This window comes from Phaenicophaeus curvirostris, chromosome 4, assembly GCF_032191515.1.
Source record: "Phaenicophaeus curvirostris isolate KB17595 chromosome 4, BPBGC_Pcur_1.0, whole genome shotgun sequence".
Classification (NCBI taxonomy): domain Eukaryota; kingdom Metazoa; phylum Chordata; class Aves; order Cuculiformes; family Cuculidae; genus Phaenicophaeus; species Phaenicophaeus curvirostris.
The window spans coordinates 65,576,494-65,600,329 of record NC_091395.1 but is presented as its reverse complement, the minus strand read 5'-3'; the positions used below and the strand labels follow the sequence as shown (position 1 = coordinate 65,600,329).

General features: G+C 38.3%; 1 protein-coding gene across 10 annotated transcripts in view; it reads left to right on the top strand.

Moving 5' to 3' along the window:
• The window catches only part of PPP2R2C (protein phosphatase 2 regulatory subunit Bgamma), a 196,028-nt gene that overhangs the window by 113,548 nt on the left and 58,644 nt on the right, over positions 1-23,836 (top strand). For 9 of the 10 annotated variants that reach the window (XM_069856346.1, XM_069856351.1, XM_069856356.1 and 6 more), the window contains 2 exons: positions 20,817-20,914; positions 21,521-21,686. In XM_069856346.1, the coding sequence (XP_069712447.1) occupies positions 20,817-20,914; positions 21,521-21,686 (264 nt within the window). Of the gene's footprint in view, positions 1-11,469; positions 11,528-20,816; positions 20,915-21,520; positions 21,687-23,836 lie in introns of those variants that run through there. The other variant, XM_069856352.1, reaches the window with a different exon arrangement.

The following is a 23,836-nucleotide window of genomic DNA, read 5'->3' as shown; positions in this document are numbered from 1 at the left end:
AAGTCAGAGACTAGATGCATACATAAAAATCCTTGAGAGTCCTGTGAATGCACTGAATATTATCCTTGTGCTAAGTCCCATGGGCCTATTCAGGTGAGAGAAATTAAAGATGAGGAAGCACTTGAAGGCACAGGTCTGTAGACAGAAAAGCAATATTAATGGAGATAATAAAGAGACTAGTGTGGAGAAATGAATGCTGAGCTTTATTGCAAATCTTATCTGTACATTATTTCTTTTATTAAAAAAACCTGCATAAGTGTTCTAGTGCACAAATGGTAGATTGATGTAAGAAGAAAATAAAGCTGGGATGTAACAGAGGTAGCAGTAAACCCCAACCTTTCATTGTCCTCTTGTTGTCCTATTAAGGTCTTTAAACATCTTTAAAAGGTTTATATTTAGAATTACTGTGTTAAGAGAATATGTGTTTCATCCATGCCAGGTGGTATCCCAAACAAAGGCAGGTGCCAGATTGGTAGTTATCTGTCATCAGTCCTCTGGCTGTTGTCTGGAAATAATGAAAAGCTTAGGGCCCGCTCCAGAACTGTTTTATCCTTTGTTACCTATTGTATTTTTTGGTATCTAATAAAGTAATATTAAAGCATTTCATAGAAACTGCCTGCCTGAATTTTCTCATGTCAGGAGTTAATAGTGTCTTGTTTTGTACTAAGTCTGTATCAATTTCTTTAGGTTTTCGATAGATTGTATGTATCTCCTAATTTTAGTGAGTTCTATTAGTATATAATGCATTTCATGTAAGACTGTTTCACAGGAAAGGTTAACTATTAAATGTGTGAAATTATACATGGACTTAAGTTAGATCTTACTAGTATATAAATTACTGTACAGACCTAGGCAGATGAAACTTAAGAAACCATTGTCTGCAAAAACCCATCCTAAATAATCTGGCTGTGTTTAAGGAGTAGCATGTTTTGGGGCAGCTTCCAACCTTTGAGCACATAATGAGGAATTATAGGAAAGCAAATGAGGGAATAAGGGAGCTAAAATGGCATCCACTTGCACCATGTTAATCCAGAAATGGGTCTCAGCACTGCAGCAAAGTGCAGACTGTGTTGCAGGCAGACTGTGGCGAGGAAAAACTGGCATCACAAGTCTGGGTTTAGAATCTGGTGCTTTGTGAGTTTATGTACTGGTAGACTATTGACTATTAGCTTTAGGATGACACATAGGAGCTTTAAAAAATGTATATATATTTAATATTTGGCTTTCAAGTGAAGGAGGCTGTCTTTTATTTGTGTTGGTGCAACATATATCATGACTAAGAGCAGGTAGTTGTGTCTTCTCAAAATAAAAGGCCTTGTGTTATTTATCCACTTCAGTGCAACAAGACTGTATGATGTCTTATAGGTGATTAAAATGAAGATGCCACCAGAATCTTAAAATATAGACAGTGCACAGCAAGAGCTGACAAAAAAAAAGGCAGATACGTACAGGAAGCACGAGGCTTTCAGTGGCAAAAGCTCACGAAAAGGCTTTCATATACCAATAAATGCTTTCACTTATGCCTCACATGTGTTTCCTCACTGCATGTCGCCTGTGTCTCTTGCTGGTTATTTGATTTTTGGTTTTGTTAACGTATTCTACTTGTAGACTTTGGTCCTGATATTGTTTCCCTTGAAGTCCCTGGAAGGAACACCTACTGATTTAAAGTGTTGGATCAATCTCAGTAAAGCAAAGACTATTGGGATGTTGCAGTGAAGAAGCTGGCACTTAAAACTTCTTGAGGGGAAGTGTTTTATGAGTATGAATAATAAAGCACCCTGTAATTCTTGTCGTTCATGTCATAGGTATAATATTATGTTAAAAAAATAATTAATGCTTCATTATAACTACCCAAATACAAAGTGTAAAGCTTTGCTGTTCTTCCCCTGTCAGCATCCCACTTACTTCTAAGTTTGTATCAGTTGTCCAGACAAATTTTTTATTTTCCAGAACATTGAGATGATTGTTGTGAGGATATAGAACTATTTTAATGCGTTTTGTTGTTGTTTTTTAAATATATCTTTCTGCCCCTCTTAGTAAACTTTTGTCATAATTAGTGCTAACTATGGATAAGTGCATCACTGCATGTATCTTGCTTGAATCCTATTGATCTTATTGTCTCAGTGGTATTTTCTAGTAGATTCCTAAATACTTAGTGTAGTTATTATTAGCTTTAAGTATGATGGGTTTTTCATTTAATGATGTTTTCGTTAGCCTTGTATCATAAGAAAATTTCAAATTATTATGTTTGCATTAATTATTGCTTTATTTTGTCTTTAATGTTATGCCTCAGGTATTATGCGTCTTACATGTGTCCCACGTAATCACTTTTATTCTTCTGTTTCTGCAGTGTCCTTTTCAGCAGTTTTATCATTTCTTCTGAGTTTACTTAGAATGATTCTTTATTGTAAAGGGATTGCAACAGCTTGATGTGAATTCACATTTCTTAAAAGTTGCAAATTCTTTAGACTAATGTGCTGTGCTTTGGCAGAACACATCGTAAAATGCACAGGACAAACAGGATACATGTTCATACTGTACTGTAAAATGTAGAGAGAGGAACAGACTTCTTTGACATTTGTGTCCAAGTAGCAAATGGCAGAGTCTGCTTTGTTGCATGTATGTTTGTATTTTAAATTTTCCATGATGGAGAACCACAGAAGTGAAAGAAAACCACTTCCCATTCTATGGAGTTCCCATTATTTCCTGTTAAGTGCATTTGAGGGAGAAATTTCTTAACTATTCAGATATATAATTATGCAGACATATTTTTTAAGCCCCATTTGGTTTGTACCTTTTATCCCCCTACAAAAATACATCGTCGCTGAATTTGTTGATAGTATATACCTAAGAAGCACCAAACTATATAAAACCATTCATTGTATCAAATAGAAACAGATGTTTAATAACATGTAATGAAATTTATTCACCTGTTTATGTGGGTGCTGCACATGTTTGATGGGTATAGCTATTTATTAAACATCTTGCCCATGTGTTGCGAAATAGTGGATTAAATTCTAGTAAGTCTGCTTAAGTAGCTCAGTGCTCATGAATATGACATTTAGGCTATTTACACCTTTCCAGCTGGGTTAGAATGTCAAAAAGATGTATTTTTGTAATATAAGTACCTCAATTCTTTTTGACATTATTTTCTGTAGCTCACTTTATATGCATATCTTTCTTTTATATTGTCATCATGATGGCATTAATTCGGATGTGCAAATTAGCTCTTCATGATGTTGTCAGCATCTGGATTCAAGATGTGCTGTTTCATAAGCATCACATCCTATTGCGTTTCATCAGAGAGTCCCCCTTTCCTAATCTAATTATTCATAAGGAACCTTGGGGATTCTGCTAATGGGCATCTGAAGCTATAAAGAGTAATGAAAGTGGTTGTGTTACTGCTATGCAATTAAGTGTATACAGAATACCATTCATATAATTAAATTCAGATTTTTTACCACTCTTTCTCCTGTATAGTACATTATTTATTCCTCTGAAGTTAAAAGTAATACTAATGGTGTTTAAGAGCTTTTTAAGAGAGTTGTAGCATTTATAGTCAGAAGTTGATTTTGGCTTTTATTTTTAAAAGCCTCCAGAAAATAAGTAGCCAATTGCATGAAATTTTTTTAATGGATTTTTCATGTTTTATGAGAAAAGGTGGTGGATGTTTCTTACTGAGGCAGAAATTGAATTGCTGTGAAACTGAGGGGGGTTTGTTTCCTGTTTAATATTATGTCTATTGGTTTGATTGGGTGCAATACACATTATGGTGCTGCTGTTGGTAATGTGTATCAGCAGTCATTTGTTAGGTTCAGCATGACCTTTGGTCTGGGTTCAATTTTCTGTCTTTGTTCATTTGCAGTAAGTGTTTTGTTGAATGAAGATGAAGTATTTAGATCAACTAGTCAATATGTTTTCCACTAATAATTCCATATTAATAAGTGCTGATGGTTAGTATCTTTAAGGTCTGCTGACAATCTTATTGAAATCAATGGCAGTTTTGCCTCATTTAGTTCAATGGGAGCAAGAATGAGTCTTTAACCAGCAGAAAATTATAAACGCCAATCTCTGTTCATGTGTCGTTCAGTATGAACAAGAGCTTTTTATGGTGCTGTCAGGCTGGAAAAAAGCCTTTTCTTATTTTGTAACAAAGCTGCATTTAGCTGAAGTAATCCCTAGGTAGTCTGTTAGAGGTGTTCCAGCTTTGTTATTCTCAACAATACAGAATATGGCCACTTGCTGATTCTACTGAAGTAGTTGCTACTGCTCAAAATAGCTTTGGAGACTGCTGTGCTGCTGAAATTCTGCTGCAGACATCCTGCATTAACCTAGTTATCTTGAATTTTCTTGTGAAATTCAGGCTTTGTTTTAATGCTGTGGAGTACATGATATTAAATATGTTGTGCAGTTCCTTTTTCCAGACCACCAGTGACAGCCATGGTGTTCCATGGCAATGAAGGGGGCAAGGGATTGTGAAAGTGTCCTCCGTCTTTGATTATACACAGCTGGTTCAGATCTCATCCTATATTTTGGGCTGCCTTAACTGTAAAAATCCCACTATAATTTTAAAATTGCTCATCTCCATAGTAGCCTACTACAAATCGGAGTGGTAGCTTCATAAAACAACTCTTCCAGGATATCCTCTTAGCTTCTTCACAGTTACCCTCCAGGAGAAATGAGCTGTGAAGTTTGAATGAGAATTTAATAGGTCCAGGTCCTGTCTGACCAGCTGACAGAATGTCAGACGGGGACTGACAGCTTCTCTCTAATCATTGCTATAAAAGCAAAAGGAGAGAAGAAAGAGGGGGGAAAGTGTATGGCAAGCCTGGTTTCTTGCCTAGACTTCCAGATTGCTTAGGGCTTTAAAGGTCAAACTGACACCTTAGGTTAGTACCTCCTTAATTACTAGCAGACAACCTTGAGAGCACAGGAATAGCATGTTCTTGGCATTACTCAGCAAGCGTCTGCACTCTATGTTAGTTCGTGCTTTAAAATATTCTTGAAGTACAGCAATGTATTTGTAGGTCATTAATCTACCCTTGTAAAGGCAAATAAGTTTAGCCTCCCAGAGAAAAAGTGATATTCATCTTACTGTCTGTACAAAATACTTGTGGTGCTTGGTCATATCAATGATCTGCAAAGTGAGGTTAATGCTGCCCAATTTTGTTCCATGATTAAGGATTCTGCTGCAATCACTGGCAAATTTTCCAGCCGTTTTCTGCAGTTGATCACTGTGTAAACATCAGCATTGCTTTCAGGTAGCTTCTAAGCATATTCTCTGAGATAAGAGACATGTCTGTAAGTCATTAAATGAGAAAAGAAAGCCTTCAATCCATTAAAACAACCTTCTTGGTTTGTTTGGTTGTGGTGGGTTTTTTTTTCATTTTATAGTAGTAAATTGTTTATTAATTCTTTTTGGTAATTTGTGTTTTTCACATTATTTTGGTCTCCTTTGACTACAGGGTAAAATCCTTAGTTCTCTGCAATAATGTATTACATACTGACCAGTTGAAATAACATTCTTGATGTCTATTGGTTGCTTCCTACTCTTTATTACTTTTGCATGTTTATAATTTTTCTGTGTAAAAATGAAAATAATTGTTCAGAACAATTTAGAAAAATAAAAGCTCTGATTTTGTATTCCTGCCTAGTGTGTACATATCTTTACTCAATCCAAGTAATTCTAGTCAATGAACAGTTTTTCTGGATATTCACCTAAAAATTTAAATCAAGCAAGTCTCTGCTTGAACCTCACATGTGGTTAATCATCGTTTTGTTAGGCTTGACTTCTAATAATGATCTTTTGCTATGCACTATATAGGCAAATCATTATTTTAATGATCCTAAAGTTTAATTTTGTGCAAATCGGTTATAGGGAGGTTTGCTGCCTATTCCATTGTCAAATCAGTTTCTATCTCTCCTTTTAAAGCCAATTTTCACACACACAGGTTCAAATCCCTTAGATCAAAAATATGCTCATTTACAAAGACTATAATTGATTTTTTGGCCCTGTTTTTAATACTTTGCACTGTAAATGACTTCCCAGTGGAGAATGATCATCATGCAGATGTTTGAAAGCTTCTTCCTGTGGAGTATGGTAATTGAGGTTTATAGACTGTCATCAGACTGCACGTTGTTTCTAATTAGTACAAGGGAGTTTCTCTGAGCCTTGTATAGTTTTACTCGCCTCTTTCCTTCATTATTTTACCAACTGACTGGTAAATCTTGTCAGTTACTCAGAAAAACAGTTGAAAAGCATGAGATTTTTCTGTGTGGTTCATAATGTCTTGCTTTCCTTTATCAAAAATATCTATTTTTATATGGTTTGATGCTGGCTTTCTGAAGGTATCAGTATGCATTAGCTCCAAGTGGCCAGATGCTACTGTGACATCTTTTGAAAGACTCTTAATCTCACATCACCAGGAGAAATATCAGTGCAACTATAAATTTCTTTCCTCGTAATAGGGCCTTTGTGATAATGATTCTCATTTGTCTGTTTTTTGAAAAAAAGGAGCTTTTTTAGTGACTGCTTCATGGTTGGAACTTTATGGCAGACAGTGTCCTAGGGTGTTCTTGGAACAATAAGCAGTGGGATGGAACTGGTCAGATAAAGAATTTCTTCTACTGGAAGGAGTTTAAAAATTTGTGCAAAATGATTGGGAAAAGAAGCTTTACTACCTGTTTTGGCTTCCATGTGAGGGTGTACAGGTTAAATCCTGAGGGCCTTCTTGAGGATTGGACTGTGCCTCCAAAACGGCACTTCCCTTTGGCAGCTGAGTAGAGAGTCCCTGTATTTCCTCATGACTTGCTGGTAGCTCTTTTTCCTTAAATAATATGGAATTTCATAGGACTTGAGAAAATAGACAGAGGTAAAGATTTTGCAGGCCCTGGCTGCTTTTTTCAGGCATTCGTTTTAAGTAGGGAAGACCAAAATAAGAGCAAACTCCCTTTGTGATAAGGCTGTGAGGGAAGGCTTCTGATGATTTTTTTTTAAGTTTAAATTTGTATTTCTGCCTTACATATGGAAAAACCTTGTCTGCATATTCAGATAGGACATACAAAATTTGTCATGCTGCATTGCTTTACACAATTTTTTTGTTGATTCCAACTGAATGACCTTCCAATAATGTAAAAGTCTGCTTCCAAGTGGCATCTTCCTGAGGAAATAATTTTTTTTCCTAAAAAATATCTGTATTTGGGAAAATAATACGCAACTTCTATGACCTGGAGAAGGCCTTTAGAGTAATTGCACGTCTCGTCCTTACTAGTTTCATTGGAAAGTATACTTAGCACTAACGATTTATTTAATGTGATATTGCTTCACACTGGATCCTCCAGTTAGGGCAGAATGTATGTTGAAGCAAACCATTCTCATATGAATTAGCTGTTAATTGTGCAAGCTTATACAAGGTTATTAAACTAAAATCAGCAGGTATTTGAACTGAGGTGATGTTCTTAGCGAAGTGCAGTGATGCTTTCTGAAGTAAGAAGAGTTTATTTGCTACTTTTCTTGTAACTATCGCATCACTTAGGGTTTACAACATCAAATAAAAAGATTGTTGTAGTGAGCCAGTTTCTAACAGGGTTAAGAAATGGTGTCTGGGTCTGCACTGGTCCTCTTTGTGCAATGCGAGGTCTGGTGGCAACAGCAAGCTGGTGCCAGGCCTGGGGAACGTGATGTCTCTCTCCATTTAGTGAGCCTTTGGCAAAATTTCCAGCATCTACTCTGTGGTTCTGACTTGGGCAGAACTTTCCCCTTATCACGGTTCTTTGAACAATTAACCAGTGTGTTTCTCTACTGCTTTGCCTCAGAGAAACCTGTCAACACCTTTTCTCTTCACTCTGTATTTAATGGATATGTCAACATTGCTTAATGGAGGATGGTGAAAAGGTATGTTTTGTAGTTAGCTCTGAACGTGGCGCTGTGTCCTGACAGCACTGATGTCGTTATGTTGACTCTAATGCCAATTCAGTCAGGACTAGCTGAGATACTTCTCTGCAGTGCTCTTCAGCAATGCAAAATACACCTTCATGCAAACAAAAATTCAGAAGCATCTCAACATCATTTATAATTATAGTGGGATTAAAATAGACTTCAGGTTTCAGTTGGCGTCATGCCTCAGATCAGACGTATTGCAGCAAAGGCCACTCTGCTTCCAGTGAACAGCAATAATTGCTGTGAACTGTGTTTTAACAACCGGTAATGATTGTAAGGCACAGCTTCAAGGATGTTGGGAGGGGGTTGTGGAAGCCTTGCACTTCTTTCAAGGGCTTAGATGTCTAAATGTTATCTGTGTGGGCTACAAATTAGCAGGTCTCAAACTGTACCTCTCCAGGAGTCATGGCCTTGGGGAAGGTGCCTACAGGTTTATGAGCCATCACCATATGCTTTGAGGCCCCCCTGATCTGGGGAGGTGCCTATGAAAATTCCTCTAGGTCTATCTTTGTAGAAGAGACAGGAATCTGACCTACTGATGTTTGTTTTTCCAGACTGTTTTGGATTTTGACTTTTCAGCTTTAGCAGTATGCTGGCAGAAGCTGTATTTTGCATTTAACCTTTTGATGAAGAAGGAATGATTGTGTTTAGTATTAAAGCATGATAGGCTTGCAGCTTTGAAGTTCATGTTTTCCAGTTGTGAATTCAGCAGGAACAATCTGAGTTGCCACTTTTCCCACTTGAAATATTGTATTATTAGAGTGGAAAGTGCTTTCATGACTGTTCTATTTAATAACTGGGTTACCTGCATGCTGCTTCACTTCTCAGAGTAGGAAAAAAATCTGAAATTGCCTGACCAGCAAACGGTTGCTCTTTTAGACATTCTCTGTAGCATTTGTAATATATGCTGATCTAGTCCTGTTATGTAATTGATGTCACTTGGGAATATCCCAAAACAGGAATGCTTATTTCCTGAGGCTGTTAACAGTGTTTGAAGTTGCTTTATTAGACACAGACTGTGGAAAGGCGCATTGATTTTTAATGTCTTCTGTTTTTTAAGTAATTTTTTAATAAGTAATTAAAGAAATACAATGCATTTAAGCTTGAAGTCAAATTTATCATTGAGGTTTGCACTCTCAAGCTATCTAGAATTCAATGTTTCAACGCCACGAGTTCCTCTAGTTCCTGACAGTTCCTGCTCTTCATTTTAAGCACATAAGTAACCTGATTTTCTTCACATTTATTTATTTGGATACATATATATGTATTTGTATTTTTTTTAAAAAAAGTCATTGGCTTTTCATGAACTGAATCTTATGAGATGAGCTTTTAGAGTGTAAGCCACTACTAAAATTTTATATTATGTAATTTCCACACTCACATGAAACCTTAAAGCAGTAGGGTTGGTAGTGAAGCTAGTACAGAAGAGTTGTCCTGTTCATTTTCAGACCAGCTTAGGAGCAGCCTTTGGCATGCTATCAGTGACAGCAATCCATGTTACCAAAAAACCTGATTTTTCTAGTCTTCAGTTCATTATATAAACTTGCTGAAGAGATCTTGATTCAAACAAGAACAACTAATTGCAAGATGTTTAAGCCAGTACCTGGATAATCCTGAGAGGTCACGAACACTGATTTCAAAGGTCTAATGCATTATGATGTGCGTAATCTTCATCAAAGAAGTATTGGGCACTCCCAGAAGTCCCACAGTTATACGATCTTGTGACAGACCCAGAGGCAAATTCAGAATTGTCAGCTGAATTGCCTTCGGAGCCTGCCAAGCAAGCAGATGCTGATGTTAGATGACTATCTACATGGCTTGGCATCCAGCTCCCGTGACAGCCAACAAGCTCTGTGTGTGACCTTAGCTTGCTGATCCACTGCTGGGAGTCACAGAGGAGATGTCCAGTGCTGTATAAGTTAGAGCTGTATGTTGCTTATGGTATTTGGATATGGTTTGCTTCTATCCTATAGTAAAAAGTGCCTGATCAGTAGATTTAAACACTGCTATCTACCCTTGTGCATTAAGATTGAGAGAGACAAATACGGGATTTTTTTTCTGTGCCGGTTCCACAGGCTCTGGAGTTCCTCCTACTCTGGGAACCCCAGCCCCTGCCAGGTGTAGCAAAAAAACCCTAATATAATTTGCCATAGCAGAGTGTGAGTGTTACTGATCTATGTGCAACACTGATTCTATGAGCTTCAGTCACAAAGTACATCTGCCCGAGTAAACTGGATGCTTGGGAGCACTGCGGCCAGATGGCATGGAGGGTCTGGTCCCTGTGAAGGTGACATCCCACTGTTCCCAAAACTTGGTGGCTGTGTGTGCACTACCTGTGGATAAATTGCCCTGGCTTGTGGAAACCCCTGAGCCAAGACAAGGAGGTGGTTGAGGGTGAGCAATTTATCTCAGTCAAACCGTGTCAAGGTCCACTTTTAGCAGCTTAACAGTAGGAATCTAGGAATCGTAGCACTAGAAAGCCCTGGAGCTGTCCTGTGTTTACCAGTGCCATTATGGCTTTTGTGTCTCTGCTTTCCTTGTCATCACTCTGCACTTAAAGACTTTGGCTCTAGTCCAGCTCCTAGCTCCAGCTCTTCATAATTTTTAAGATTATACCCCCCCCTGCTTCACCCAAAAGTACCCCACTGGGGCTTTTTCTTTCTTGGTGCATGCTATTGTGAAGCTTTGTTTGTTAGGTCTCTGTCAGAATCTTCATTTAACGACGTGCACACTCATTTGAACTGAATGCTGGAAAAATTAAGTCTCTAGACAAGTGATTAAGAGCTTTATTAAATAGAAATGTTTTGATGAGCCACAGTCTGGATTATCTGTCCCTTTAGTATGTGTATAATCAAAACTGCTGCTCTGATCTTGGATAAAAACTCTGGAGGATGTCTTTCATTTTTTCCTTTGTGTAAAATGGGAGTGCTAACATTTCCTTACTGACTTCTCTGGGTTACTGGGAGGTTTAATGGCAGGACAGCACTTTGGACATGAGAACTGCTGTGTCAGAATTACTGAGAGCTTTGCTGCTGGAATTTAATTGCTCAGTTAAGGGGAGGAAGAGGAGGAGGAGAATTTCAGAACCAGATGACAGTGAAATTCTGTTGAAGTTTGTACGTAATACACAGAAAGTAATATTCATATTGAATCTGGTTATTCAGGATTGTATTTTAAATTTTGGATTGCTTTTCATTACTCCTTTATATATTTTAAATTAATGATTTCCCTTTGGAATTCTAAATGGGGGTGTGTCCTTTTTTATAATAGCCTTTTAGCACAATTTGATGTTTACTTATTGTAAATGACCATAATTATTTTGCACAAGCATAATCACTTCTGTCAGTGAAAGTAAAATTAGTATATTTTTATAATTTGTACTCTTTTAATTTTTGGCATTTGTTCTGAAATGAGGACATAGATTCAAGGTCTTTCTATGCTCTCAATAGAACCCAGTTGCCTAGCATTTTTAACACTTGGCAGCACCATTTCTAATCTGTCTTTTGCTGGCAGCTAGGCTGTATAGCTCCTCGGTGTGATGTAACATGGAGCTGAGCAGAAGCTCCCAGCTCAGGCAGGCTTCCTTCTGTGAGTACCAGTTGAAACCCCGCAATGGAAATTGTAAATATACGATGTGATGTGCATGGCAATTTTCTCCTTTTTGCCCTTGAGTATTGTTTTTAAGAGGGGTGGACTGGCACATTTCCTAATGCACTAATGTTTATGAACTACAGTGGTTTAAGCCTGTTGCTGAATCTTTAGCCTGGAAGACTGCCTCATCTGACAGGAAGTACAGAAAGAAAGAAAGAAACATCCAGCTGCATTGTTATTTCCAGAAATCTTAAGAGAATAAACTGCTAGCATGCGTTGCATGGCGTAAGCTGTGAAGAAGCCTTTTAGGGATGCAGAGTTTAGAAGCCTTCTGTGAATATGCTAAAAAAGAGATTGATTTGCAGTGCTTTTTATCAGTGCATTGAGTGTTTCAGATTATGAAAGCACAAGTACTGCACTTGGTGACTTCAGTAAGGATAACATTAATGTTAATTAGGCATTCTACAGAACTAATGACTGAAGCTTTGCAAAGTCTCTCTGATCCGAGCAGGTCACCTTGAATGTGAAGAAACTGAAATGCATTCAAACTATAGCCAAAATTTTGAGAAATGTGTCCTAATTTTCAGCTGCACCACATCTGACAAATGTTCCTTGACCTTATTTACTAACAAAGTAGTGGGAAACTTTCTATTTACATCAGTGGGCAGAAGCTGGAATCTTTTTGGCCTCTTTTCTTGGAGGCTTGTACTCTGCAGGAGGGATCAGATCTAGGTGCCAGAACCTCTGAAATAAGGACTTCAAGATTTTAAATTAGGAATAAAAGTGGAAGGTCATTTCATGAAAATCTGAATCTCAGTGACTTGTATGTAGTGCGAAGTGTTTTTATCACAGAGCCCAAATAATCTGTTTTACATATTTGTGCTGTAGGCAAAGGAATCCTTTTCACATTTACTGTGCTCCAGTAGTTGGGTGTCATTTCCTGGTTTTCTAATCTGAGAAATACAGCTAGAAATTAGCATGCGATTTAAAAGCTGTTGAAAACATTTTCTAAGCTCTTAAAATAAATATGTACAAAAATATGATTTAAAAGCTGTTGAAAACATTTTCTAAGCTCTTAAAATAAATATGTACAAAAATATGGGAGGAAAAACCAACGGTATTAAAACTCAGGGCTTGAAACAGTAGATACCAGTGGTCATAGAATCATTAGGCTGATAAAGACCTTAGAGGTCATCAGCTCCAACTGTACCTTTCCACTACTAAATCATGTCCCCAAGCACCTCATCTATCCACCTTTTAAACACCTCCAGGGATGGTGACTCAACCACTTCCCTGGGCAGCCTGTCCCAATGCTTGATAATCCTTACTGTGAAGAATTTTTTCTTAATGTCCAATCTAAACTTCCCCTGATGCAGTTTGAGGCTATTCTTTCTTGTCCTATCACCTATCACTTGGGATAAGAGACCAGGACCCACCTCTCTGCAACCTCCTTTCAGGTAGTTGTAGAGAGCAATAAGGTCTCCCCTCAGCCTCCTCTTCTCCAAGCTAAACAACCCCAATTCCCTCAGTCACTCCTTGTAAGGCTTGTTCTCCAGCCCCTTCACCAGTTTCATTGCTGTCCTCTGGACTTGCACCAGCACCTCAATGTCTGGCTTGTTATGAGGGGCCCAAAACTGAACACAAGATTTGAGGTGCGGCCTCACTGGTGCTGAGTACAGGGGAGAGTCACTTATCTGGTCCTGCTGGCCAAACCGTTTCTCATGCAAGCCAAGATGCCATTGGCCTTCTTGGTCTCCTGGGCCATTGTTGACTCATGTTCGTTGGCTGTAACCAACACCCCCAGGTGCTTCTCTGCCAGGCAGCTTTCTAGCCACTCTTCCCCTAGTCTGTAGCACTGCATAGGGTTGTTGTGCCCCAAGTGCAGGACTCTGCGCTTGGCCTTGTTAAACCTTATCCTGTTGGCCTCAGCCCATTGATCCAGCCTGTTCAGCTCCCTTTGCAGAGCCTCCCAACTCTCAAGCTTATTGACATTTCCTCCCAGCTTAGTGTCATCTGCAGATTTGCTAAGGGTACATTCAATCCCCTCATCCAGGTCACTGATAAAGATATTGAACAGAACTATATCCAGCACTGAGGCCTGGGGACACCACTTGTGACTGGCCTCCAGCTGGATTTAGCTCCATTTACTATGACTCTTTGGACCTGATCACTCAGCCATTCTTTTACCCAGCAGAGGGTGCGCCTGTCCAGGCCTGTGGCAGCCAGTTTCTCAAGCAGAATACTATGAGAAATGATGTCAAAGGCTTTACTGAAGTCTGGTACGCAATATCCACAGGTTTTCCCTCATCCATTAAGCGGGTAACCTTGTCATAGAAGGAGACCAAGTTAGTAGTTTGTCAGGACTTGCCTTTCATAAACCCATGCTGAATCTCCATTCTTTACTGGATGCAGGGAGAGCAATAGTGACAAAGGACAAGGATAAGGCTGAGGTACTTAATGCCTTCTTTGCCTCGATCTTTAATAGTAAGGTGAGATGTTCCCTGAGTACTTCACCTCACGAGCCAATAGACAGGGAGGAAGAGCAGAACAAAGCTCCCTTGATCCAAGAGGAAATGGTTAGAGACCTGCTCAGCCAATTAGATGTTCACAAGTCTATGCGGCCAGATGGGATTCACCCAAGGGTATTAAGGGAGCTGGCTATCTTCTTGGTGAGTACCCGTTTGCCCGTAGGAGTCAGGTGTATTCCATCCTTGGATAGGAAACCCATCAACCGATGATCAAGCAGCCCAAAGTTTCACTCCTCACATCAGGTTCAGAGACAGTTATTTATTACCCAGCACTTCCTAATCTTTCCCTCATCATTGCCTGTAGTAGGAATGACAGGGGAGAAAACAACTTGTGTCCCTAAACCCTTCACCACACTTCCCAGGGCCCTGAAATCCCTTTTAATTAGTCTCATTTTTTTGTTGAGATTTCATTACTATACCTTCATTGTAGGTACTCACAGAGGGTGCAAATTTTTTGTTAGGTTTTTACATTCTGTTTGACATAAATTCTCTCTTTTTTTAACTATAACTTACTGCCATCCCCAGCTGAAGTGTTCTTGTTTCAAGCAGCCTTTCCAGACCTGTTCAGCATTCGACCCTGTGGTTTTGGATTTCACGTCAGGAGGAGATTGTTAAGCTCAGGAAGAAAGGTGATATTTAGCCCAATAAACTTTCTTGTTCTTGCTTGACAGGATTAAATGGGGCTGTTTGGATTTTGCCCTCAATGTATTTGTCCTTGCTAGCAACGAAGCCAGGCAAGGTATCAGTTAAGAAAACAACTACATTGAGCATACTGGACATGCATCTCTGGATTTCATTCCATTATTGATTGATCACCTTGTTTCACTGATCCCTGAAGCACTTTCACTATTAGCGTCTATGTTTGACTTGCCCCAAGTCAGCTGCTTGTTGTGTTTTGCATTGCCCACACACCTAACGTGGAGCAAAGAGTTACTGCTTTGTAGCGCAAACTCAATCAGGGTTTAAAGCCATAATAAATGAGGAAAAAAAAAAAGCAAAAGGTTTGCAGGTTTGCCAGGGTGACAGATAATTCCAGGGGTAAAGTGGCAGATAGATCATTAATTTCAAACTACTGTGTTCTGTTGTGGCATTTTCTTGTGCTTTTTCATGCTCTCTCAAACTTGTGTGTACACGTGCTGTCTCACATATGCTCTTTTGTGCTCTTTCTCATGCTCTTGCTCTTTTTAATGTGTTTGCATGCTCTTTCTCTTTCTCTCTCCATCTTGTGCACCCTTGCATTCTCTTTTTCTCTCATCTGTCCTTCTCATACTGCCACCCAACTGTGTACTGACTTGCATCCTGTATTGTTTCGGTGACTTGGAGAGGTGATCATGTACTTTGCCTGTAGGTCAGTGAAATACCTTGTCGGGCAGTAGAGGGGAGTTGGCTTTCTGGCATGTTTCTTTTTAGCATTAAGTTGTTCAGCCAAAGTAGACAGTGTGATGGTTGAGATTTTGCATTGTGTTTACTTGAAGTTCGAGGGTGAGAACATACAATCCCTGGATCCAAGATGGTAAATAGCACTGCTATGAACCAAAATAAATGTGTATTACAGAGTCTGCTGCTTCAAGTAGGAAATTTTTCTGTTGTTAAGCATCTCTCTGCCAACTATTTCAGAAAAGAAGGATACATCTGTCCCTCATACCTTCAAGGTTTTGCATACCTTGTTTTCTAGCTCCTTGAGGAAACCTTTAACACTTCAGTTTTAAAAAAACTGTAGTGAGATTTTTCTTTGCATTTTTTTCTGTCTCCCCTTTTTTCTTTTGCCCAAGTCCAAACTGAATTCTGACAACACAGCTGACTGTAATGGCCTTCCCTTCACATGAGACACTATAACAGTGCTCTTCTTTCATCTACCATTTGTGCTTTTGTTTTATAGCTCTCTTTGTTGCAAGCTTCTTTGTTGTTTCTTCCAGATTATGCTCCTCAGGGACTTTGGTATCAGTATGACTGAACATTGCTTGCAGCCATGCCAGATTGTGCTGTGATCTTATTGGATTTCACGAGGCAAGGTTAGGCCAGGTCAGAACTTGGTTGAAATAACGTAGACTACAAGATTGCCTGCTAGCCACTGGGAACACGCACAGCAAAAACATGACCTAGATGCTGATTCGGTCAGCTCAGGCCGACAGTGTTGCCATGCTGATGGTGGTGGATGTGATATAATGAAGTTCTGACCTGTTCTGCTGGGAGGATTTCACAGCATTTTTAATTTTTTTTTTTTTTTTGAGAAAAGTACTGATGTTGATTCCAGTGTTCTGGCCCATTCCAGATCCTTTAATTCTCGGTCAGGATTACACTGCAATCCAACAGTATGTTAAATTCTCTGACCTTTTCCCTCTACTGTTTGTCTTTTGCCCTCAAAACTTGTTCCTGTTGTCCAAAAAGCTGCATTTCTGTGCTGGGTGAAATAATTTTGAAATTTTCTTTGATTTCCTGATCTTCTGAAGCAAAATAAAGTATACCAGGGCCTTCAAATAAAAGGCCCCAGGAAGGTAGAAATTATTAGTGAAGGTAATATACAGAAAATTATAGTTAAGCTTTTCTTAGCGTTGCTGAGGTTTCTGACCAGAAGACTGTATGAAGATAAGTATGTTCAGAGCTTGCTTCACTGAGTGCCTACTAGGTGGAAAATGGTATGCAATTATGCTAGAGTGCCCCAAAATGATGCAAGGTTTTATTATATAGATAAGACTTTTCTAATTATTGTAAAGGTATTTGGACCTGTTCGTGTTGCAGAGGAATAAGCTATTAAAACCCCTTAAAACAAACCTGTAAGAGGCTAGAAAGTGAACATCAGAAAGTATGTGATAGTGTGAAATAAAGGCCAGAATTAATTTGGACTACCTGTACCAACCTTTGTTTCATCCTACTCCACAATGAGCCTCAGGGAGGGCTGCAGGAGGGTTCATTTGCTTGCATCCGTGCTGGAACAATACTACTGAAATTGAGGAACGAGCAGTACAGTCAGCTAGAGATAGCTTGTTGTGCACAGATGTACATTGAGAGTTAGATCTATTAGAAAAGCTGAATATATCTTGTTAAGTGGCAGCTGTTGGGTACAACATAGTCATTAACCATGTTTAAACAGTGTAAATTGTGAAGCTGCAGAGGGATGAGGTACAAAAGGGCAGTGGTGACTCAGAGTCGGAGAATGAAATACTTCAGAGGGGATCAGGAGAAACTTCCTGTCCATTTAAGCTGTAGAGTAATGTGATGTCTTTCTGTGAGTTTGTAAAATGAGTCATGGAAGTGAAGTCTGTAATGTGTCGTACCTGCTGGAACAATTTGCTGTGGCAGGATGTGGAGCAGATGACGAGTATTATTGCTGGAATATTTTCATCTCTTTAAGGTTTTTTGTTTGCATTTTCATAGTCAGCATCTGCATTTTGGGTGTCCAAGTTGTCCCTTTTAACTGAGTGAAAATGTTGGGCGTTGTGACTCTTAAATACAAAGTTAATGTACATTTCTGCAGAGACAAAATGGGGGGATTTAAAAATGCAATAGGAAGATTAATATTGGATAGAAGTTGGGATTTGCAATCTGATTGCAAACATTTGCCCGTTGGCATTGAGGTTACCCATAATTTTTCTTAATAGGTAAATTAGCTTTGTCTCTGATAATCCTAATCCTTAGTGCAAATCTTGGCACTGCCAGCAGAGATACGGTAGATGCAGTGCAGAAGAAGGCTGGAAGGAATCTTTCATCTCTGCCATCCCATGCCAAGGGCTTACTGAACATGCAAATTCATCAGCTTTTCAGTAGTGGAGCATTTATAAATTCTGGACGGGGTGAAATCTGAGAGTTAACTGCTTTGTGTGCTCAGGGGGCTGTTCTCTAATAGAAGAATCTGCAGGGTAGGACCGTAGTGGCTAATGTTGCTGCAGCATTGATAAATATGTAGGGGAATGTTCTGCAGACGAGTATGAAGAGCTTTGTTGATTGATTCTCTTCCTACCTCCTCTTTCTTAGGAAGAGCTAGTCTGGCTAATTTTTTTTTGCTTTTTTTCCTGAAACAGCATGACTAATATTCACCTGCTGAACAGACATACTGGATAAGACGATTTTTTTCTTGGCTGTTGTTTTCAGCTGTTATTTACAGGATCAATAAAAGCGATTTTCCAATTCAAGGATCATTTTTTACCAAGAAGCTGCATAGCCTCTAAGGTTGGAATATTGGATCTGCTCTTTTTCAGAACAAGTTAATTTAAAAATGATAGGTAGTTTCCAGATCAGAATTAGTTTTTCTAATAGACAGGAGGGATGCATCTGGAAGAAGCACCTTGGAGGACGAGGAGAGGATTTTGTCTCAGAACCACATGATTACACGCTGCCCACAGATACTTGATATTTTAGTTTCAAACAATAATCACATAAGTGCACACAATATTTTAATGACAAACACAATATAATAAGATGCAGAGCTGTTTTATTGTAACTTTGGTTCATTTAGTACCAAAAGTCTATGCAAATACTTCTGTGGACTTTACTGGGCATTGGCTGATGCCCTCTGTAAAATGCAATATAATATTTTGTGAGCAATGTGACCATAGCAAAGAGTATTTCATGCCATTGTGGAAGTATTCCAGGCCAACTGCAAGTGTACTCACACAGAGGGGTTCAAATGCCATTCATTCCCTTTCCACAAAGTTATGTTATCTGATTTTTTTGTGACCTGTTGGGAAAAATCACATGTACAGTTGCACCCATGTATGCACACAAATACACATGTATTTTAACAGATTTTACATTCCTCCTCTCTTCATTTATCCTTCTCCCCTCATTGCATGCTTAAGAGTCTCCATTCTAAAAATATTGTCACTGTGAGCCACTTGCAGTTCTGCCTGTGTGCTTGGGGTGAGATCCAGCTTTAAATAGGTAAAATCATGCAGGTGTCATTTCATAAGCATAAGCCCACACCTAGTATTTGTATGAATTTTGCAGGATAAGAAAAAATAGCCAAGAAATATTCTTCCATGGACGCACTACAAGTGAAGTTTACATGCCAGAAAATTTAATTGGATTTTTAGCTTTAAAAAAAAATGCATTTTTTAAATCAAACTCAACCCATCCCAAGCCCCAGAGCATCACCAGCCATAAGCAGTCTCTCTACTCTTTCTATATCCCAGTTCTAGGGCTGTGGGAATAATTACCTATAGAATGCATGTTCTATGGAAGTCCATGTGCAAATCAAATGCCATTAAATTTAAGAAGTTTTGGGTTCAGGCTCCATATTCCTCTTTTTTTGAAGTCTACACATCCATACGCTTCACTCAACAAAAAAAAAATCAGCTTTATGATTCCCCCTTCCTCCTTTATACATGTAGTGTGTGGAGGACAAAAAGAGGAGGTAGGAGAACAATGTGATGGTAAAGATTTCTTAAAAAAAATAGAGAATATTTTTCTTCACATGATGAGGGTAAAGTTTTCTTTTTACTTGGTGAATTGTTTATAACCTCCCAGTAAGAATCCAGTTTTTGAATGACTGTGTTGCTGATGTGAGCTACTGGCAATAGAAGCTTTCTAACACTTAACTGCTAGTTTATTAAAAGAATAATAGAAACAGATGTTTTCAATTCATAAAATGTATCAAGTAAATGGTACATCCACTTGTCATTTCAATTCCTTTGAATTTTAGTGAACTCATCTGGGGCTAGACTTTCAAAAGAGCTTAGCCCACTGTTGCCTTATTGTTTTCAGTTTAAACCGATAGATGATGAAAGTGTTTGAAACCCACAGCTTTTTATGCCTGAAGGAGAGCTGCTAACTACTGACATTTCTAAAAATCTGGCCCATGTTGCTGACGAGTGAATGCTGATCATTATAGAAAATTCATACGTGCAGTCTCTGAGTAATACCCTGCATTTGTCTGTGTTTGTATATATGATGGCTTCTTAATTTATTCTTGCGCTGGGCATTTTAATTTAAATTATGGTAATATGGTAGGATTAACTGTGGATTATGATTCTAGCATTTACTGTCATACAAGCAGAAGAACCAGTTCTTTTTCTCCTACAGCCTCTTTCTCCCTTCTCATCCTGACGTATAGTAATTTGTACTCAAGACTGGCCTCCGGTTTTCATCAGGTTTCTTGTTTAAGCTGATGCAGTTGCTTAGGGAAAAGGAATCGTTGAAAATTGGAAAAATAAGAGACTGGGATCTTTTTATCTTCTGATGACACATTTTTATGGTGCTGAAATGGTTTACTGAAAATGATTATTTGAATAGGCTCTTGCTGGCATTGCACAGTGAGCAGTTCTGGTTTTGCCTTGGTTCCTCTGTGACATGACAGGCCACGTATATGTACTTTGGTTTTGCACTCTTTGCTCAAACACATATTTGAGCAAACTAAGTGGAGGATGAAGAATAAATAATACGTGCAACAGGACTGATATGTTTTGTTGAGGAATAGCATGAGGCCATTGTTGTTGCTGTCTCCAGTACTGAAAAAAAGCTCTGTAGCAAACTCAGATTGCTCTTCTTGAAGCATAACGTCTCCAGAGATCTCCCCCGTTCCCAAACTGCAGATGTGCTGGAAACACAAGTTTGCCTCATTATGTTTGTACTTGTTTCATTGTGTTGCAACCTCGGATTGTAATGGCATGCAGCTTGTTTGCATTAGTGACTTGCTGTTGAATCCATCTCTATTCCTTCAAATCCCTCATTTGTTGCACTTTTTGTGGAGTGTTTGATATTTCTGCTGGCTTTGTATTGTAGTAGCAGTCTAAAATTTGCCTATTTTCTTTTTTTCCCAACAGCTGATATTATTTCTACAGTTGAGTTCAACCACACTGGAGAACTGCTGGCTACTGGTGACAAGGGGGGTCGGGTTGTTATATTCCAAAGGGAACCTGAGGTATGTGAGTTACTAGTGAAGTCCTTAATAGCTTGCTAAAATCTGGCTTTATTTTTAATACTTTAGTTGGATCTAACTAACAAACTTGTTTATAATTTCAAGATTCAGTAAAACAGAATGTCACTTCTTTGGGGAGGAAATGAAAGAGGGTATCTCTTGCTTGGAAGATCACTGTCCTCCAAAAAACTGCTTCAAAGCTCTAAAATTCTAAGCTAAGAAAATAAAGATTGTTCTTGTTTTACTTTTGCATTGTTTTAATAGCTTCTGCTTGTTTGGTGGAATCATTGCATTTAAAACTGTTTTTACTGAGATACATTTATGCTGCACTTTTAAATTCAGTTCATCTGCAGTATCTTTTGTAGAAAGATTTCCTAAATATTTGACATGTCTTCAAAAATTCCGCCTTTTATTAAATGTTGTTTCTATACTTACAGGAATTTCATTCATGTAGAAACGAATCTGTCAATATCATGTTTTAAGTGAGGGATTAAATTACACGTTCAATATTTTTATATTTATAAGGCTTCTTATCCACCTTTCCAAAGAGATGAAGATATATTGTCATCATAAACCACACGATGTTTTTGTTGTTCTTATTCTCCATAGAGTAAAAATGAGCCTTACAGTCAGGGGGAGTACAATGTTTACAGCACTTTCCAGAGCCACGAACCTGAATTTGATTATTTGAAGAGCTTGGAGATAGAAGAAAAAATAAACAAGATCAAGTGGTTACCACAGCAAAATGCAGCTCACTCACTTTTGTCGACAAATGGTAAGATAGATAAAAGTATATAGGACATAACAGCATTCTGCTCTTGTGGATTTTAGTGCTGACTATGTTTATTTGTTCATTTTAATCTACTGTTTTAGTAATTTCCTCTTTCAGTGTTTACAAAGACTGTCATACTGACTCCGATATTAGTTATTTCTGTATTTTATCAGTAGTTATAGGGGTTTTCCTGTTGACTATCCGTAGACATTTAGAGAGCTATCCATTTTTGCTATATATGTGCAGTGCTATCCTGAAATAAATTTTGACAAAGGCATCACCATATCAGCAGCTGTGTTTCACCGGGACTCTAGAATTTTGTCTGCTATTTGTCATAACTTTTATTCTTTGTAGATGTGTAAATGAATGTAGGTGAGAGGGATGAATTTATTTTCCTTTTCATTCATTATCATCAGAATGGTTTATTTAAGTTCTAAAGAGTTACAAGAATTTTTAGAAGGCAGTAGGAATAATAATAGGATATTGATACTGATTCATCTTTCTAACATGCTTAAAGTGTATTGATAAAAAAAATGCCGTATTATTGCTAATAGGAGATATGCAGATGTGGCGCAAGAGGAAGAAACTGAATGGAGCCTGACACACTCAGGTGTCGTTCAGGAAAGATTTGGACAGCCACAACCTTTACTGGTGGTGATGCATGAGACAAAAATATTAAATTTTATATCTTAGATCTCATTGTAATCAGAAAATATCTTTTCTTGTAGAAGTTTCAGCATAATTGGGAATTGCTGGTAGAAAAATAGGGTAATCTTACCTTTGGGAATTGATGCTTTAGGACCAAGGGATTACTTCTAGTTAAAATTTAATGGCAATAAATAATGTTTACATTAACTTGGAGTAGATAGCAAATTATTTTATATTTTGTGATGTGTTTTCCCTAAAGTTGCCTTTTGACATTTTGGGGGCACAGTTGGTATATTTGAAATGAAACATATTTGCTATAACTAGATGAGTAGTGCTAATTTAATAATTATTCAGCTAATTATGAGGTTTGGGAGTTTACTTCTGCATTTCTTTTTTCTAGTTCAGATAACATTAACTAAGAATGGCTTCCTCCAAGGACGTGGTACAAAAGAAGATAATTAGAAGTAAACTTTTTTGTTTTAAAGTTTGTTTTTGGAAACACTGAGGAATGCAGCCCAGACTTCAGATATGCTGCATTTAGAGTTGGCCTAATATACTTTTATATCAGTTTTGTGGTTGATATACAATGTGGGATGGGAGAAAGGAAGAAATAATCATTCTTAGTGTTGCTATGGATTAATCCCATTGCAGCCAACACTGAGCCAGCCTTAGACCTGGCAAAATACTTTGGCCTCTGATTTTCCCCCTTCTTCATTCTGGAGCATGAAGGATAAACTGAATTCTATTGAATTCCTTGCTCTCTTGCAGATTACCTGTGAAAAGGCACTGGCAATGTTTATCAATTCCATGCCTATAAAGGGGATAATAATATTTTCTCTGACTTGCAGAGAATGAAGGTATTATCTGTCACACATGCTCATGTTGGGCAGGTTGCAGAAACATCTTGAGTATTAGTTTGTATTTACATGTTTCTGAGCCTGATATTTTAGTGCAGTTTTTGATAATTTTCGCTCTGGCAGTGGGATCTAAAGTACAATTAAGTGTTGTGAAACAGCATCCTTTCTTTCTGTAAGCGCAGGTGGACAGTACCCATGAATTTGCTGGAAGGAGCATCCCTATGTTAGGGAGCAAGAGGGGAGTGTCTGTCTAAATCTCACCCTGAGTATATGAGGCTTGACAGGTTGCACCTGCCTGGATCTGTTTCTGCCCTTCTAAGGAGAAGTTTTGTCTAAGGCTGTTCCTGCACAGGTCAGCTCTCTCAGAGGGGATCTTGGTTCCTTTCCAGTTCACATATTACCAACAAATCATCAACTAAGCTTTGATTGCAGCATCTTAATTAATGGAAACAGAAGGAAACCACCAAGGCCTTGAAATCCCACTGTGGATTTGCTGTGCGTGCAGTTAGAAAATTTCTGGTTTGCGTTGTAAACTGAACTGATTTTGTAGTATAATAATAAATTATTAGGATTCATTGGTATCTTTTGTACCAGAATACATTGAGGCCACTTTCAATGTGAGTTACATTGCATAGATCAGAATTTGGC